Genomic DNA, 18,803 nt, shown 5'->3' on the forward strand with positions numbered 1-18,803 from the left:
TCTATTGTAATCCTCCACTAAGTCCTCTCACCCTTTTTTATCCTTTCTTTTTATCACTTTACTTTCAAACAATCAAAATCACCATTTTGAGGAGACCTTTGACCTGGTTCGAAATCTAATCCTTTAAATAGATTACAATTGAATGATTGATTCTAGTGTTTCTTTTTTTTTTTTTTTTAGTTCTTAAAGGTTTTTCCTAATCAACAAGAGATTTATCTCTATTGAAATATAGAGATTAATGAAGTAAATTGTCTCTCTAAAAATCCGTTTGCTATACAGATAATTAGTAATCAAGTCACTGTACTCGAGGGACCCAGAAATATATACCACTGTCGTATTTAATAATATATAGTCCTTTTTGCCGAAAGAAGAGACATGATATCATTTAAGATTGTATTACTCCTAACTCCTGTACTAAACCCCCTTTTTCCGATAAAAAGTAATACTAAAATTTAAAAGTAAATAACAAATATTTCTTATAATATATTAATTACATTAAATAATTCTGATAGAAATTTCCAATTTTTATTTATTTATACGATACTGAATCCGTAGCTGGTTTGATATGACCTGAATCCCATCATGACGAAGATGAACTGAACTATGTGCAGATCATGATCTACCTAAAATCTCTAGCGTTCTTAAATAGTGTTGTTTTGCTTGATTTTGTGCTTGGCCAAAAAATTTCAACTTTGTTGGTAGATTTTGTGCTTGGTCCACAATCTAAGTTAGTACTTTAGTAGAGTAGTGGTTGGTAGAATAATCCATACACTGCATGATACAAAAAAGTATTGTTCATTGTGTATAATTCCAAAGAATGTACTAACCGCAGCTTTAAAATCAAGTGGCCACTTTTTGCTTTGAAACATAAGTATAGGAATGCAATGCATCTCAAGAAGAATGAATACCATTATATAGTTTCAATGAACATGGCCTATTCATTCCGTTAAATTTGTCACATGGCACTGAATGTCTGAATCCATCAATGCACCCCTGTCAAACCCTGAAGACTAAGGTAGTATAATACAAATCTAACTTCCCTTCAGCATCACCAAGGACAATGTTATGGACAATCTTCTTTAAGGCATGCTTCTGGCAACCTGAAGCTTAAACAAAACATTGCCTGCACAGTAAGTAAAAAGCAAAAGCCATGAGTAAGGGATTGTAGAAGTTATGGTGTTCTACAAATAAACTGGAAGAATGATTAGTTACCAAAATGATCTAAAAAGTGACGAATAACTGATACCTTGTTTGGAGCCACATCCCTAACCCTATGAAATCTTGAGTCTTGTATATGAGCGTCTAAAGCAGATTCTGCTACCTGCAAGATATAGTTCAATGAACAATCAACAAATAAAATACACACATTTTTGTCTATATCCAAATAGCTTACAAAAATCTAGGTACCTAAGGCTGATGGATGGAAGATTGTAAAAACCAACAAACAGCAAAGTCATTGATATTCTAACCTTAATAACATAGAAAAAAGAAACGTGAAACACTATCAGCAGAATGAACTCACAGCTATTATAGTCTCAGGAGTTTCAGTTGCCCTAATGAAGCAATAGCAGTGAATCCATGGTAGACATCCTTTCCAATATTTCTTCTGGATTAATCCCCTGAATGCATCTGGCAGGGCATATCTTGAGTCAGATATCTGTCTATAAATCTTAAAATGGTAATAAAATTATAAAAAAAAAAGTATTGTAAATGAATCTGCATACATTCAACCACATTGTAGAACACATAACAAACAAAATGCTACGAAACAAAGTCTTTAATGGATAGCTAGCTCATTAAATAAAATCAAGTTAGGCCTCAGCCAGATAGTCAATGGATCCATCCCTCACAAAATGAAGCAAGATAAAAAAAAACTCTCACCAAAATTGATTATAAAAAATATACATGTTAAAATGTATATCAATCTAAATTCACTTAAAACAGTAGAGCTGCTGTTACCACCCAATTCTTATGTTAGGCCCAATAGAGTATTAATAGTGTTGTCTTTTAATAATAATAGATATAGATAATATGAGAGGTAGGTTCTAGAATTGAGTTTGTTAGGATTCTGTTATTGCATCAAGCAGCTATATATCCCTTGTATTGTTCTATGAAAAGTAGAAAATGAATGAATTCAGTTTAGATTCCCATTTCCCTTCCTCTTCCTAATTTTCTGTGGAGTTCTCCATTACTCGAAAAGGGCCCTGTATCAGCTGCTCACCAACCTAGGGGTGGAAGAGAAACTGCCTACAGTTTTAATATACTAAGCAAAGGAACATGCTCAAATACTCCTAAATCCTAATAGGAGGAAAAAACATAAGGGTTTCAACCAAGAGAATAAGGCCACATGATTTGTAAAAAGAAAAAGGCACATTATATCAAATGATGTTGTACCTAGAAACTGAACAGCAGATGCAGGTAGGTTCATTATTACATGATCAACATGTTCCCAAGTTTTTGTGACAGAGATTTCAGAGCCTCTCATTCTTTTGTTTGCGCTTCCTTTTCTCCTACCACCTTCAAGGATGTCAGTTCCATGAGCCTCTCCATTCCCTGTCAAATGAAAACGACTGTAATTCTACTTTCAACCTTACAGTTTGTTATCAATGTTGCAATTGTTTTCTTAGAAGATGGGGACTATTATACAAAAAGGTTTTACGTCTTTTAAATCTATAACTAAAATTGTAAAATCTTTGACAAGCTAGAAGATCAAGTAACAGCTACATCTAGTGACAGCCTGATGTGATATTGCAGTCTGTAGAATACCTTCATGATAACTAGTAGAAGATCTTTTACCAGCAATTACAGATGTAGCAGTGTGCCTCGTTGAACCGTTTACATCCTCTAACCCACTATTATTGCTATCTCCTAGGTCTTTTGTATCAACTACAATAGGAATATTAGTATTAATTACTAAGGAACATTTTCTCATATCATAATTAAGATGCTTGTAGTTGTTTACCATAAAGGATTACCAGTTAGCAACTCATTTTTAGAATTTGATTCAGCATTGTCTCGTGTATCCAAAATAGGGACTTCATGTGAGTTTTCTAATGTGACCTCAGTATTTGGCACTTCCATCATCTGGGAGATGAATTTTCTAGCATCCATGTTGTATGCATAAATGCAATCACCAACCTTATTGATTTTGGCATTAATCCTCAGATAGTGAATGCTATCAGGATTTAAATCATTTGCATAGACTATGCATCCTTTCTGTGCTGCAGGAATGGCAAAAGGACCAATACCAGCAAACATGTCACAAATGGTCTCTCCAGCTTGGAACATTGAGACTAACCTTTTGTGTTCATGTTCCAATCTCGAATTCCAATAAACCAAGCTGTAATCAAGCCTAAAAGTGGCACCATATTGCTTCACTTCTGTAATCATATTATGCTCTCCTGCTAAAATTTCAAACTCTGGCACACGAAATTCATTTGTAATGGTTCCAACTTTATTAACAATAGTTTTGATTCTTGGATAATTTTTCTGCAAGAATAGTGAAAACATGAAAATTAATAGGAAGAACATGTATAATACAGTACGCTTAACAGTTTAAAGATAGAATTCATAAACGAATCTTCAAATGGACATCTTCATAGCAATGTGAAGGGCATGTTATTCAAACATAAATGAAGAACATAACCTCTTAGTCTGTAGAATAAGTGATAAAATCATCCATTTTCCTTCAATTCAAGCATGCATAAACTAACACAGATGTGCATGCCAGTAACATAGTACTAAAATGAGGAAGCAGTGTCAAATAGATCCAATAGAAACTCATAATTAGAGTAGAAATTGGGAGACCGGAGACCAAGCTCCTTACAAGCAAAATTTTGTTAATACTGAAAATACAAGAATAAAAAATAAAGATAACAAGGAAATTCTACAGATGCACCGAATAACCCAAACCCATCCAAAACAGGAATTTAGAAGGGTAAATGTTTTATACTGCAGCAATAGTTATGTTATATGCCCAAAAAGAGAATGATGTAATGCTGACTATTGCAAACCAAAATCAATTAAAAGGAAAGAATTCAGTGAAGACAAGCATCACATCTTCTGTATCTGACAAGTAAACAAGATTAGTGCATTTCATAGCAGCAATAAATAGACAAAGAAAGCTTCTTTTTTAAGAAAAAAGATTGAAAATAAAACTTAAACCTCGATGTAGTCATACATACATCATAAATAACCTTTGCAATAACATCTTTGTGGGGAAGTAACTCATCATGTAGGTTTAAATGGGCAATTTGACCTGCATAAGTAGGATGGAAGTTAGTTTACCATCAGTGGCTGTTTGGATTGCAGTTAGAAGCTTGTCAAACGGAAAAACACATATTCCAATGCACCAAACTGAGAAGGCTCACTACTCCACTTTGAAGAAATCATAATTAATGAATTAACAAACCATATGCATTCAATTATATTTGTAACAGTTAAAAAAGAAAAAAAAATATTTAGAACCCAGAAAGAGCCACATAAAATAACACAGGTCAGATGCCACTTACAAAATGATCATAAATTCTAAATCTAAATACTTAACAATTGTTTCAAAGGATGAAGGCACCTCCACTCCAGTAGGCAGTATCTGCTTCAGCACATGATCTACAGACACAAATACAAATTACAATAATTTAGAATGGAGGAAAGCACAATGTAGGAAAAGGAAATAAATGAGTCATTATAAAAAGAATGCTTCTAACTAATGTTGCAACCGAATACTAACTCAGCATAATAGAGACATCCACTTGGGCAAATAATAAGACGGCTATAATTTTCTTTTATTTCTTTTATAAGTAAAGAATGTAAATTTTTTATCAGAGCTGCTACAAACATTTTGAAGCAACTGTTTCATAAACATAAAAAAAAAAAACAAGTGAAAGGCAGCATCTGCATTATGGTTTAAGAGAACAAAACTGTTACTCACCTGCACTCCAGTAAGAATACCCTAAAGTCAAAGAATAGGGCACAACTTCAATCTCACACAAGCCCTTGAGCTCATCTAGCTTTTGTTTTGGAATATCAGATAAATCTGCCCTCAACCACCAATTCAAATCAAGTAAAAAATAAGAATTTCCGCTGAAAGAAAGATATTCTTCTACAGAAGCAAAAGCTGAGACACACATACCTTGATTGTGAACATTGTCGGAGAGTATAAGGTAACGGTTTTTGTCACAGGTTGGGTCCTCGGTGATGGGTTTAACTCGGGGCTTGTCAAGCAAGTAACTGTAGAATGAATGAAAGGTTTAGTTAGTTAAAACAGAAAGAGGAAAAAAAAAAGGGTGAGTGAATAGAAAAGATAGAGAGAAGTAGTAACCCGTTGAGGATTCGCGTGGCGAGCTTGCAATGTTGGCAAGGGATTCGAAGGGCCCACAGTTTGAAGTGTACCTCGAACTTGCTCTCGTCCAACATTGAATTGAACACTGTCGGAGCTTAATGACGGCGGCGATACCAAACGGAGAAGGGGATTTCGAATGAAGCCGACTTGTCAACGGTCGATTTTGATTCCAACAGAGGAAGAAGTGAAGAATGAGAGTTGTTTAGCGGTTTAGGGTTTTTGATTCAAACAAAAACAGAAGACGTCTCAAAATCCTGTCCCTGTCGTGCTATACTGCAGCAGATAGCCTTCTTTAATTTTTAATTTTCTTTTAATATTTTGGATTTTACACTAGAGTCGATGACCCAATATTGTTTTTGATATTTTTTATAAAATAGTTTATACCTATAAATTTAGTTTTATTAAACTTTGTATTAGAAATTATCTGATGTTTAAACTTTTTTGTTGGCAAAATTTTATTTAATATATTAAACCTTTACTATTGAATATCCTATATGATATCTTAAATGCAATTTTAATACACATATTATAATAAACTAAAATCCGTGCCTATTATATCATTATAAATTTAACATATTTATAACTTTTTATAGCTTAAAATGTATATTTTATGAACTTATAAAACAAAATGATTTGAAGATAGATTTGAATAGTATAATGGATGAACATAGACAAATATAAATGAGAATAAAAAAAAAAAGGAAGAAAACATCCTATTGTTTTAATGAGTCAAAAGTTAACGATATTTTTATTTATACATTGTCAAATACTTCTTTATAAATCATATTAGAGTGTATGACCCATGTCATAGATGGGTAAACATTGTTTATGAATATGAACATTACTATAAAATATTTTCTTCAATTTATATTAGAAATATTTATAATTAATTCTTTTTATTTTAACCATGAATTATAAAGTATAACATTTTTAATTATTAATAATTATTATCTATTATATATATAGTTGATTATATATCTAGTAGACTATGGTTTTTAAAATATAATAAATGAGAGAAATAAAAAATAATTGCACGCTTGAAAAATTATTAATTAAAATATTGTAAAATATATCAATCAATCTAGAGTGAGAGTTTCCACTTAAAAAAATAGATTTAACAGAATATTTTTATGAAACAATATTTTTTAATATATATTAAAACTTAAACTATATAAGTTGGTTTGTGAACAATGCTATAATTATTCAAAATTTTAATATGTAAAGATTTGTTATGGACTATAAATAATAACAAATTTTAAATTATTGAGGAAAATAAAAATAAAACTCGAAATTATGATTAGTATTTTATATTATGTTAAATTTTATCATGTATTATGACTTTTCTTTTTTCTTTAAAATTCAATTCATCACTTTTAATTTAATAATTTTTTTCTCTAAATTTTTAAAAAATTATTGCAAAAAATTATTATGATGAAGAAACTAAATGATCGTGTTTGCTTTTAGTTAAAGTAATTAAATTACCACAATTTGAATATTAACGTTGATAAAAATGAGTATTACTTAAAATTATTTAATTATTACCTCTAATTATTAATAAAGACAATTATCTTATTTGCTATACATATTTTTTATTCCTAAATTACCGTTTAATATATATGATTATTTTTATTTTTTCATAAACCTTTAAGATGTAAATGTTACCATTTTTCCTAAAAGAAATTGCTAGCATTGTTTTCTTTAACTGTTTTTTTTCTTTTTAAAAAATAAATATAAAGACTCAAGTGTCTCTTTTTTAACTAATAATGAATAATGAAATGAATAAAAAAAATGTTTAATTCAAATTATGGTAATTAAACAATTTAATTACTTCAATTAATACCTAACGTTATATTATTCTCATTTGAAAGCTTCAACATGCATATTTAATAAATTCTTTACGGATGGCTTCAAGCCTTTGAATAAATAATAAAAATCTTACATTTGTATCATAAACAAATAAGTTTAAATATTCTAAGTAGTCATTAAACTATTTTACTCTTAGGCATATGACAACAAATAATTTTGTCACACAAAAAAATAATCAGATCGCATAGCAAGATAAATGTGTTTGTCAATCGCACATTCTTAAATCCTTCGAAAAGAGTCATTTTTTCTTTAAAAAAAAGGTTACATGAAGTAAATCCTAAGATTTCTATAACACCCTATGAAACCATTAAAAATTATTAATTAAAATAAATTGGCAATGAGAAGCATTGGACAAATAAGAAAGAAAAAAATGTAACCAATGCTTAGTTGCATGGCCAATTAAGAAAGCTCCTGGTCAGTTTTGACAACAAAATTATTAAAAGAAAGGAAGAAATTAGATCTATCATTTTTCTATTAGATTACAAAAAGAGAGAAAAAAATGAAAGAACAATTTACAAATATAAAAAATCAATTAGTAGATCTGAAACACGTATGTCTTTATCAATTAGTGACTGTAATAAATTTAATTATAATTTGTTCAATCTCTTCTCCTGGTATAGAATTAGTGAGAAATAGAGATTTAAAAGGACATATGTGATCGCGTGATTATATATCTACCAATTTATTTAATAATTATTTATTGAAAATGACTTTTCTATTTTTTTTTCTGTTCATAACTTTTTAATTGATTTAATTTGAACGTTATAAAAATAGTATCTATAGTATATTAGTTTATTTCTCCTAAAAAAAGTATATTAGTCTATTATAAAATTAGACTATGATAATTATAAATTAATTGATTATAATCAATTAATCATTAATTTAATTTAATTATGTCATTTGAATTGGTACTCATTAACCATAAATCAATATTTTTATTTAAAATTAAAATGAACAAAGAATTAATGATTTATAACTCTAAAAAGTGTCATGTGTCAATATTTTTCTTAGAAAACATTCTTGTATAGACTATAGATTCTTTGTCGATGTATATACTTTATGATCATCTAACATCAAAATCTTAAGACTTTGTCTAAATGTTACTCTAGAAACTTTCACATGTGAGTGAAAACAAGCCTTGAAAGATAGATGAAATATAGAGATTTTCATTGACTTTTGTTAATTGTCATTGCAAAACATAAAATCAATGAAAATTATTTTCTATGAAATTTAAAGGGTAAGTCGAGATCTATCAAATTCATTCTAGAAACTAATATTTTACTTCTTATATTAGTGTCCATCAAAATAGTTATAGATATACCATTATTTTTGAACTGATTAACCAATAATATAGTTTCATCTCCAAGAATCATTGAGATCACATAATCATTAACTTGCTCATCAAACTATAGAGTTGGTAACAATATTCCTTGCTCCTGAAAATAATGTGTCATGTTTATGTTTTGTAATAGGTTAGGATAGATATTAGCATAGACATTTTTTTTATCGAATCTTCCATAATACCCTTAACTTTTATAGTATGTTTGGTTGAGAGGATGAAAACAGGAAAGATATAAATAAAAAATAAATATTTGAATTAAAGTATAGCATAGAAGGTGTGAGATCCACCATATTTCTTATATATTTCTCTCCCCCCCCCCCCCCACCTCTACCAGGCACAAGCTTAATGATCCAAATATGTTAAATTGTATCGTCAGGGTAATCCATATGTGATTATATGGGTAAATTAGAAACAAATTTAGTAATTGGTTGATGTAGGTAATATTGTGATTTGAGTTATTCTTCTCTATTTGTGATTATATGAGTAAATTATAAACTTAATTAGTCATTGGTTTTTGTAATTAGAAATAGAATTAATTAGCAAAACTTGTGAGAAAATCATGTGTGAACTTTTATTTTTTAATTTATTCTCCTATGTATATACTATAGATTATTTTTTATTTTACATTTTTACTAGAATTATTATGTGTTTTTTATTTATTTAAAGATTAAAACATTGATATATATATAATTTTATATTAAATATTAATAAACAATTTTATTAAAAGGCATAGAGATCAAATTATAAAAATAGAAAAAATAACTAGATATTTTTTTTTCTCAAAGTAAGGTATCTTTATAGCAGGAAGTCAAGAGACTTAGAGTTCAATGAAGTAAGTTTTCCTCTCCTAACAAAGGCCATGCTTGAAAAACTTATTTGACTATTTGGTAAATAATTTTTTTAGTAATTTTTAGTAGCTTCCAACGTTTTTTAAAAATGTTACTTGAAGTAGCATTTTTTAAAATGTTAGTTTCTACCTTTTTTTATATTTTCTTCATTTTTATCCTTAGTATATTTATCAAATTTTCTGATCACCTTTTTAAAATAAATCATGATTTATTATTTTTCTACCACTTTACACTTTTCAACAACTAGTTTTACTAAACATTTATAATTTAATGAGCTAACTTTTTAACTTTGAGTTAATTTTGTCAAACATAATCAAAGTATTCTCCATATATAAGGCTAAGAGAAAAAATAACTACATATATTTTTATGTTTTCATAAGGTCACCAAATGCATTTGCATCCTTTGTTTACTACCTAGGTCCCACACTGATAATAAATAACAACAATAAATCAAATGTAATTAGCTTTATTGATAGTATAAATACTTTTTACACGATCATTTTTCATAAATTATAATGTATGATAGAATGATTGATTTTCCTAATAATTTTATAAAAAATCATATGTAAGATGATTTATATTTAATTGAAAAAATAAAAATTTATACATTAATAATATATGAAAAAATATTTATTTAATTTTAAAATATGTAATTGGTGTACAAATAATTCATTTCTTAACATTAAAAAGCTCAATTATATAAAAAAATACTAAGTAGCTCAAAGATATTTATGCACCAATTTAGTGCTAGTATTATTTTTGTAAAGATTAAGCTTATGTTTGATTTTTTATTTGGGAGTTATAAACTCAACTTGGAGAGTAAATTTATTTTGGTAAGATGTTTGTTTTAACTCTTCAGTTCATAAGGAGAAAAAAACTTTGATTGATATGAAAATTTAGCTTAGGTAGATAAATTTTGAACAAGAATTATTTTCGTCAAGGATTAAATTAATATTATGTAAATGATTCAACTTTAATCACTTATGTTCAATCACTTGATTTTTTGTAACATGTTTCATTACCCTAAAAATATGTTGTATATGAAAATTTTATCTTAAAACTCTGTAGAAATAAAACTTGAGTTGGTTTTCAAACTTAAATTTGCAAGCTTTAATTCAAACATGCACTAAATAGATAAAAAAATATTGGTTTAATTGTATTTTTTATTTTTATTTTTTAATGATTTTACCTCTAACAAATGAATTTAGTATATTTTAGCCCCCAATTTTTTTAAAAATTGTAAATTTTATCTTCTATAAAGAAAAAATATAATAATGTTAACACTTGACATCAGCTCAATCACAAAATATACAAAACTAATCTATTGAGAGTAAAATTTGTTAAAAAAAAATTGAGAATAAAAAGTGTAATTAAACTGAAAATATTTTAAAAATATTGTATTGGAGCGGGCCATTTCGAAAACCAGACAGCTCCAGTCCAGTGTTTTTGGGGCCTCAGATTGGGTCTGTGTTTATCTTAATTTATATTTCCTTATAAAAGAACATTAGAAGCATCACATATAATAATAGTGTTGTTCCATTCGTGCCCTAAGCCGAAACGTCAAACGGTGAATCTTGCAGAGAGAGAGGAGCCTAGCTCTAGCTGCTCCTCCAAAGTTCAAACCAACCCCGTAACTGGTAAGACTAAGAAGTTGTTTGTTTGTGTTTAGTGGGGGAAGAAAATAGTGAAAATTTTTCAAAATTTTATATTTTTTAATTAAAATTATTATTTTTTCAATTATTTTTCTTTCATTTCTCTTTCACACAGCCAAATTATCCTTTCACTTAGCTACCTCTCTCTCTCTCTCTCTCTCCGTTTCTATGTGCTCTCATTCCCCTCGTTTTCCTTCATTTTTATTTTTTACCTCTCTCAGATCTCACTATCAACCCTACCCTTTTCACTAAACCCTCTTCTTCTTCTTCTTCTTCTTCTTCTTCACTTATCCCTCTTTCAATTCCTAGTTTGTTCCAACCGCTTCCTTCCCAAAGGTACTTCCCTCTTTATTCGTTAAATTTCTTTCCCCTATTTATAACCCCATTTGAATGAAAATAAAATAATTTTTTTAAAGTTTGTCTATTAAGTTAGGAGCATTGTCTTTGTTGTTGTGTAATTTTGGTGGCGACGCTCTCTTACTCTGAGCAAATGTGGTAGCTGCTTGCTAGGTTTTCGAATAAACTTAATAATAATGGGTAGTGGAGCTCTCGAAACGAATGAGGAAGCTGAGAACAGTCTTCATAAGCAAGCTTCTCAAGTTTCTGATGCCAATGATGCAGTTGCTGACCCTGATGTTGTATGTGTCTGTTGGACCCTTATTTTAATAAATTTATAACTTAGTTTTGTGTTTGGTTTCTTAAATATGTTGTGTTTCATGTGTGTTTGTGTTGTGTAGCCTGCGAAGAGGGCCAGGCTGCAGAAGGAGCAGAAGGATTTGACGTTTCAGGATATATATCAAAATGACGGCATGTTTGACGACTATGACGACGAAGACAGTGATTGGGAGCCGTTTCAGTTACACAACAAGTGTGTGGAATTTGAAATCAAAAAGTGGTTCTGCAGAAATTGTACTATGGTTAACCTCGATCACGACGACTGTTGCTACGTATGTTTGTAATTTCCTCGATGCCTTTTATTACAAGTTTCTTTTTTGTGCATGGGAAGCCTTATTCTTATATGGGATAGTTATCAATCATGATCTATGTGTCTTTATTTGGAGATAATTGATGAACTAGTCATTCTGTCTTTTGCTATGAAGCACTTTTTCACTTTGTTTTGATGAATGATTTAGTGCTATCTTGTACATGCAGATATGTGGGGAGCATAAGGATTCTAAAATCCTTAGCCTTGGGTTTTTTGCATCTCCTTTAGCCCAAGATGAGGATCTGACTGAAGTCCAGGGGATCGTTAAAGGACTGAAAGGTGTATATTCATGTTTGGCAAAGAATTTTGTGATGGTTATAATTGAATCCACATGGTTTTCTACATGCTGTTTTGGTACAAGAAATGATATTGGTTTTGGCTAAGGAATCTTGTCAAACTGTCCTTTTTCAAGTTCAATAAATGGGTTCCTTTGTGGCTGGTCATTTTAAGCTGTCATAGCCAAGGGTTTATTGTTAATATAATTTTTGAAGCATCATCTGCTGTCTTTAAAATTTATAATCATTTGGTTTTTTCATGTGGAGCTGAGTGGGGTGATGTAGGTAGGATGGGAACATTGGGTTAAATCTGTAGCACTCAAAATAAACAAGGGGTGAAAAAATGGACAAAGAGATCTGTACATGACTATTAGAGGGTTGGTCTTCTGGTTAATATGCTGAATATAGAAGAAAAATATCCGTTATCAAGCAAAAAACGGAACTAACTCAACATTTTAAGAAAAACCCTTTATAAGTTAAAAACACGCTGTGTGCCTTAGCTATACCTGATCCTATCTGTTTAAGGCAATGTGAAGAAAAAGATGCTGAAAGACATAAAATATAAAATAAAATGAACAAAAGGCAGTTATTCAATTCAAAGTCATAATAACCTTTTGTTAGCGATTTTGAAAACATAAATTCAAGAAAAAATATAATTTTTCCAAATTTGCACAGCAGGTTTCTAGTTGATTTTTTTTCCTTTTATTTTGAAGGTTTTAAAAATAGAGATATGCGTAGGAAACCTAAAATCCTAGGGATCTTAGTGTGCGAAGGGAGTGTCTATGTCAAAAACAAATTTATACAGGCTAGGTATCAATATTAATATTATAAATTCAAATTAAGGGTGATCTATATGATATTTCAGAGTTGTTTCTATAGATTTTCCAAATAGCAGGTAGGGTCAGTCTGCCATTGTAATTTACAGATATTTTTTCTTTGCTAAGGTTTTGACAATTACATATTTTGATTCTCAGTTAAGATATGATTACTCTTTTCTCAGTCTAACGGGGTATAAAGTTATAAACTCCAAATTTACTTTTTATCTATATCTTTGTAGATGTTGGTTCACAGGAATCAGTGGCAAATAGTTCTACTGCTATCGGCTTTGACGAGAGAATGTTGTTACATGCAGAAGTATGGTTCAGCTTATATTTCTTATTTCCTTTTTTTATGCCATATCAAAATTGATGCTATGCTTTATTAGTAACCTTCTAGCTCATATAGATCTTGTTTTTGGGTTAGAATAGGTTGAAAAGAAATCAACTCTGCATCCTGAGAGGCCAGATCGTCTTCAAGCCATTGCCGCTAGTCTTGCTAGAGCTGGTATTTATCTATTACCATCAAAATTTACAGCTTAGCGCTACTACTGATTTCCTTTCAATTTAAATTTATATTTGATATTGTTATTGATCATGCAGGCATATTTCCTGGAAAATGCTATTCAATTCCTGCTAGAGAAATCACACCAGAAGAACTTATTACGGTAACTGATTCCTATGTATCTTGAATGAATATTCCCATGATATGTATCATTCAATTCTGCTTTCATTGAGTTTGACTCTCAATGAAAGCACCAATGATACATATTGTATCTGAGAGATGCTGCAAACTAGGAAAACAAACTGACAAAGCACAGAAATAAATGAGCAGAATACTCCCCCAAGTCAGAGATGATTCTCTAGACTCCCAATTCCATTCCAAAATTATCTATACCCATCACAATCAGCACCCTCCCCCTATAACAGAAACTCCCACACATTGTCTCACCTCTAACTAACTTATCAATACTAAGACACAATTGCCCTTTTGGGCCTACGGGAGTAATAAAACTTAAAGGGCTGAACCTTAGATGGATTCCTATCAAATATGCTGCATGGACATGCACATATTTCTTATGCCTATGCATGACTTTTCTATTGAAGAATATATGAGATACAGTAGGGCCTGTGCCGCAAACAAATGCAGTTCAATTACTTGACATTAATGTTACTGATATATGCTTAATATTGTTTGGTAGGGTGTATTAATGACATGTGCCGGTTTGGAAGGATTCAAACCCATGGATAATATGACCAAAACCCATCTAATCACTTTGTCTTACCTCATTTTTTATTTGACACTATTAATCATCATTATTAGTTTTTAATAAGTTCCAGTTCAAAAATATATATAGCATATTGTAGTTGTGTTTTAGATTCTGTGATTATGTTAATAGAAAAACTTGTTTAGTTTCTGGCTCCTTGCCCCTCTTTCCCTTATTACCAGTAAATCTATTAAGTAACTCTTGGATCCTCACCCAATCTTATCCTTTACCATATTGGAAATGAAGGTTCATTCGTTGGAGCATATTGAATCTGTGGAAGTTACAAGTGAATCACTTTCTAGGTGTGTTCATATCACTCTGTCTCTCTCAAATGCATATTTTGTTTCTTCATTTTTGTGTGTTTTTTGGAATGCAAACACTCATTAATCTTTGTTAAAAAAATTAATTTGAAACTGCACAATCATGAGTGAGACTTGTTAAATAAGAAATAAGAAGTGAGATATACAAAATTGTGATTTCTAATAAATTTCAGTTGATAATAGTGTGTTGTAAGCATTTCTCTTTTTTCAATACTTGTACCCTGTTTGGTCTTCTTTGCTGACTTTTATTCCTAAGCAGAAATCTCCTGGACCATTACCTGGATCCAGATCCTCTAATTGGATATTATATACTTTATTCAATTCCATTCAATGCTTTAGTGTTAGGATGCTTAATGCTTTTTGCTTTATGTTGACAGGATGTATTCATTATGATTAATGTCTCTGTGATTGCAGTTATTTCACGTCTGATACATATGCCAATGAGCATTCAGCACTTGCTGCTAGGTTGGCAGCTGGGTTATGTGCTGATCTAGCATCAGCAATTGTTTCTGGGCGAGCCAAAAATGGATTTGCTTTGGTATGAATCATCGAGTTAACTCTGAAAACTATCATCATTAGTTACAATTTAAGGTTGCTATCTATTAGCTATTAATTTTATTGTTGTTCCTCTATAAATCAGGTTAGGCCTCCTGGTCATCATGCTGGTGTAAGACAGGCAATGGGGTTCTGCCTTCACAATAATGCTGCCGTGGCTGCATTGGCAGCTCAGGCTGCAGGGGCTAGGAAGGTGCTAATTTTGGATTGGGTAACGTCGCTACTCATAATATGCCTTACTGAAATTGTGTGATTTTCCTGAAGGCCGGGGCTACATTGTTATTAAATTATGTTTTATGAGTTGATTGAGCTTCATGATTATTACAGGATGTTCATCATGGAAATGGGACACAAGAAATATTTGAACAAAACAAATCTGTGAGCTGTGTTTAATGTTATATTATGTTTTCTTTCTCCAACTGTTGTGTGATGAAATTTTAGCAATGTGCTAATCTTGCTTTTTTTTTTCTCTCTTTTTAATGTTTTCCATGTTTTTTAAATTTTTTTTGAAGTTTTATTGTCTTTAGTGGCTAAGCTACTAATCTTTTCATGATTTTTCTGGTGCTAACAAGTTTTTTCTTTCATATAGGTCTTGTATATATCATTGCATAGACATGAGGGAGGAAAGTTTTATCCTGGTACTGGAGCTGCCGAAGAGGTACATGACTGCAGACAAATTTTCAAATTAAACTGCTGCTGCTGGCAAACTTAGCCAGGTGCTTTTTGGTCTGGTATTTGTGGAAATACTATTTTTATTTATTTGGTAAAGATTTTTTTTAAATGATTCTAAAGGGATGAAGATAAGTATTGCATTGAGTGATGTAACTTGGCTAATCTTGACGACTAGCGGAATCTAGACTGAGTAGGTTTTACTTTTGTCCTGCAGTGCAGATGTGATTTGATTGTGAATTTTATTTGGTTTTGTGAAGTTCAGCATATAGTTCCCTTGTAAAATTCTGGAAGATCATCTGGTGAATATACCTTTTATTGAGATGCTCAATGTTGAAATTATATGGCTGTTATTGCTGTGTGCTTTTGGTCAAGTGGATTTTTAGTTTGTCCTGTGCTCTAGTTGCGGCATTTTTTCTTTTGGGGTGTAAAATTCCTATACATCTTTATAAGTTTCATCTATGTTGACAGTCTTTTGACCATTGTATTTCATGAATTATAGGAGGAATAGTGGCTAATGTATTTTAATTTTGAGAAGTGGTCATAAGTCCTTTTTCATGTTTTCAGGTTGGTAGTATGGGTGCAGAAGGATTCTGTGTGAATATTCCATGGAGTCAAGGAGGAGTTGGTGACAATGACTATATTTTTGCATTTCAGCATGTTGTCCTTCCTATAGGTTAGCATATATTCTGGCCTATTGAAACATATTTAATTTGATTCCTGGAAGATGGATTGATCAATTTCAGAACTGTCTTTTAGGAAGAAAACGAACAAATGGTGAATGAAATCAACTATAAGTTGACCTCCTTTTTATGACCTCAGTAATGGTAGTATAATAATAATTAATGTACTGGAACCTATTTGGTAAGCATGATATCAACATTTGAACTATTTGTCCAAAGGTGATTATATATTATCAATAATATGCTTTTGGTTATTCATCTAATTTGCCTTACGTGCTGCCTTGGAAGTTTGATTCTTTGGCAACTGCCATCTGGCAAGAATTTCAAAATTACTAGGGAATTAAAATAAATTTAGGATGCTTAGGAATATTGGATTGTAGCATGTGTGTGTCTTAAGAAGTGGCATTGTATAATAAGATATTGATATTCTATTCTTCCCACCCCTTTGGGCTGTATCTTTTAAAATATACAATATTCTGTTCTTAAAAACATCAATAACGAGTGGCTTGCCTTTCCAGCTGCTGAGTTTAATCCAGATCTTACCATAGTATCTGCTGGATTTGATGCTGCAAGAGGTGATCCCCTAGGATGTTGTGATGTAAGAATTTTACTATTCCAATCATTATCTTTTTTTTTTTTAAGAATTTATGAATTGATTAATTGGACTAAATCACTTGCTGGAATGTGCAATAAATTACACAAAATTGCCATATAAAGAACTAAAATCTGTTTTACTGTTTGATTAAGGGTTATAAACATTCAATATACTTAAATTAAAATAACCAAATTTGACAATAATAAATCATATGTTTACTCTGAAACTTTCATCAATGATGCAGATTACTCCCTCTGGATATGCACATATGACAAATATGTTGAATGCCCTTTCTGGTGGAAAATTGCTTGTTATTCTTGAGGGGGGGTTTGTAGCTCATGCCTTTCATACTTGTTTTTTTTTACCATGCTTTGTATTTTGCTTTATGTTGATTTACATACATTTTACTGCAGCTATAATCTTCGTTCTATATCGTCTTCTGCAACTGCAGTAATCAAGGTGAATTCTTATGCCCTTCATTATCTTTAGTGTGATCTCTGTTTGGGCTGTGCCTCCTCTTTCATTTCCTTTGCCACCTTCAGGATAAAGGATGTATTTGGCTGGTTATTTTTAATTTAATGTATGTATGTACATATCTGTTGCATGGTTGTGATATGTGAAATTGATATATCGGAGTGTATTTTTCCTTGATATATTTTTGTTTCTCTTGATTTCTATTGGAACAGGTATTATTGGGTGAGAGTCCTGGATGTGAACTGGAAAATAGCTTCCCTTCCAAAGCTGGCCTGCAAACTGTTCTGGAAGTGCTCAAAATTCAGATGAACTTTTGGCCTGCCTTGGGTCCCATTTTTGTGAATTTGGAGTCACAATGGAGGATGTACTGTTTTGAAAGAAAAAGTAAGGAACTGTCTTTGATTTGTATTTATTGAATTTCACACCTTATTTCGTTTGATATTTTTATTTTTTTGTTATATTTGGACTAGTTGGGGACGAATTCAGTATCTTTTACCCTACTCTACCAATATACTGTGTACTCTGGGAGACATTAGAATCTAGTATTTTAGGGAAGCTTCAATTTAAAATACCTTACTACTACTACTACGACTTATTATTATTATTATTTTGTAGGGAAACAGATTAAGAAACGACGCCGAGTTCTGGTTCCAATGTGGAGGTGGGGACGAAAAAGTTTGTTATTCCATTTTCTGAACGGCCACCATAATGTAAAATCAAAGTTATGTTGAGCTGATGAATTTTGTAAGCACAGGAAATACGTAGTAGTTATCAGCATGTTGTATATTCCATCTTCAGGACAATATGATTTTTGTTTGATCGTGCAAATGATAGATTTGTGCGGAAGGGTGAGACAACTCGGGGAAAGAAGGGGAGGGTGGCAAGTGTAAAGGATAAAAATGATTTCCCAGTTCCTTGTTTGAACATCGAATTTTGATAGTTACCAAATGGGAAATATGAGAAATTAAAGCACTTTCTGCTCCAACTAAAAAAACTTGCGACAAAAACTTCAAAGATGTGTGGTGACATGTCATCCTTTTTTTCTGTCGTCGCTGTTTTAAATCCAAAAACTTCTAAACAAGCTTGAATGATATCCGATATTTTGTTATGCCTAC

At 30.9% G+C, this 18,803-nt stretch overlaps 2 protein-coding genes across 7 annotated transcripts; one reads left to right on the top strand and one right to left on the bottom strand.

Annotated features, from left to right (window-relative positions):
- Positions 1-891: 891 nt before the first annotated feature.
- LOC100812740 (tRNA (guanine(37)-N1)-methyltransferase 2) lies at positions 892-5,626 on the bottom strand. Of its 3 annotated transcripts, none has more exons than XM_006579674.4 (11): positions 5,321-5,626; positions 5,132-5,229; positions 4,931-5,035; positions 4,546-4,608; positions 4,185-4,258; positions 2,976-3,489; positions 2,797-2,886; positions 2,395-2,553; positions 1,523-1,629; positions 1,247-1,321; positions 892-1,123 (listed from the first exon to the last, which is right to left on the bottom strand). In XM_006579674.4, exons 1-11 carry the CDS (start codon positions 5,413-5,415, stop codon positions 1,064-1,066), a joined length of 1,440 nt encoding a protein of 479 aa, XP_006579737.1. In that variant the 5' UTR covers positions 5,416-5,626; the 3' UTR covers positions 892-1,063. The 3 variants fall into 3 exon arrangements, with proteins under 3 accessions (XP_006579737.1, XP_006579738.1, XP_006579736.1); XM_006579673.4 differs by having other exon boundaries at positions 919-1,123; positions 2,767-2,886; XM_006579675.4 differs by lacking the exon at positions 2,797-2,886.
- Positions 5,627-10,924: 5,298 nt separating this feature from the next.
- On the top strand, positions 10,925-18,660 carry HDA5 (histone deacetylase). 4 transcript variants are annotated; one of them, XM_041015852.1, is made up of 18 exons: positions 10,925-11,034; positions 11,549-11,687; positions 11,787-11,996; positions 12,202-12,313; positions 13,367-13,443; positions 13,557-13,632; positions 13,728-13,792; positions 14,639-14,694; positions 15,127-15,250; positions 15,353-15,478; positions 15,595-15,645; positions 15,857-15,925; positions 16,504-16,612; positions 17,138-17,217; positions 17,459-17,541; positions 17,628-17,673; positions 17,901-18,072; positions 18,304-18,660. In XM_041015852.1, the coding sequence occupies exons 2-18, from the start codon at positions 11,583-11,585 to the stop codon at positions 18,417-18,419; spliced, it is 1,677 nt and encodes a 558-aa protein (XP_040871786.1). In that variant the 5' UTR covers positions 10,925-11,034; positions 11,549-11,582; the 3' UTR covers positions 18,420-18,660. The 4 variants fall into 4 exon arrangements, with proteins under 4 accessions (XP_040871786.1, XP_040871788.1, XP_040871789.1 ...); XM_041015854.1 differs by having other exon boundaries at positions 10,952-11,034; positions 11,560-11,687; XM_041015855.1 differs by lacking the exon at positions 10,925-11,034 and adding an exon at positions 11,158-11,385 and having other exon boundaries at positions 11,560-11,687.
- Positions 18,661-18,803: the final 143 nt, after the last annotated feature.

The sequence above is a fragment of the Glycine max genome, chromosome 5 (genome assembly GCF_000004515.6).
Source record: "Glycine max cultivar Williams 82 chromosome 5, Glycine_max_v4.0, whole genome shotgun sequence".
In the NCBI taxonomy this organism is placed as follows: domain Eukaryota; kingdom Viridiplantae; phylum Streptophyta; class Magnoliopsida; order Fabales; family Fabaceae; genus Glycine; species Glycine max.

Excerpts from the sequence above, each read along its gene's own strand:
- LOC100812740 (XM_006579673.4), bottom strand. The coding sequence starts at position 5,415 with ATGTTGGACGAGAGCAAGTTCGAGGTACACTTCAAACTGTGGGCCCTT. Across the intron at positions 3,490-4,184 it reads TTGCAAAGGTTATTTATGAT|AAAAATTATCCAAGAATCAA; the intron begins GTATGTATGACT and ends CTATTCTTGCAG. Across the intron at positions 1,322-1,522 it reads CTCCTGAGACTATAATAGCT|GTAGCAGAATCTGCTTTAGA; the intron begins GTGAGTTCATTC and ends TATATCTTGCAG.
- HDA5 (XM_041015852.1), top strand. The coding sequence starts at position 11,583 with ATGGGTAGTGGAGCTCTCGAAACGAATGAGGAAGCTGAGAACAGTCTT. Across the intron at positions 11,688-11,786 it reads CAGTTGCTGACCCTGATGTT|CCTGCGAAGAGGGCCAGGCT; the intron begins GTATGTGTCTGT and ends TGTGTTGTGTAG. Across the intron at positions 13,444-13,556 it reads GAATGTTGTTACATGCAGAA|GTTGAAAAGAAATCAACTCT; the intron begins GTATGGTTCAGC and ends GGGTTAGAATAG.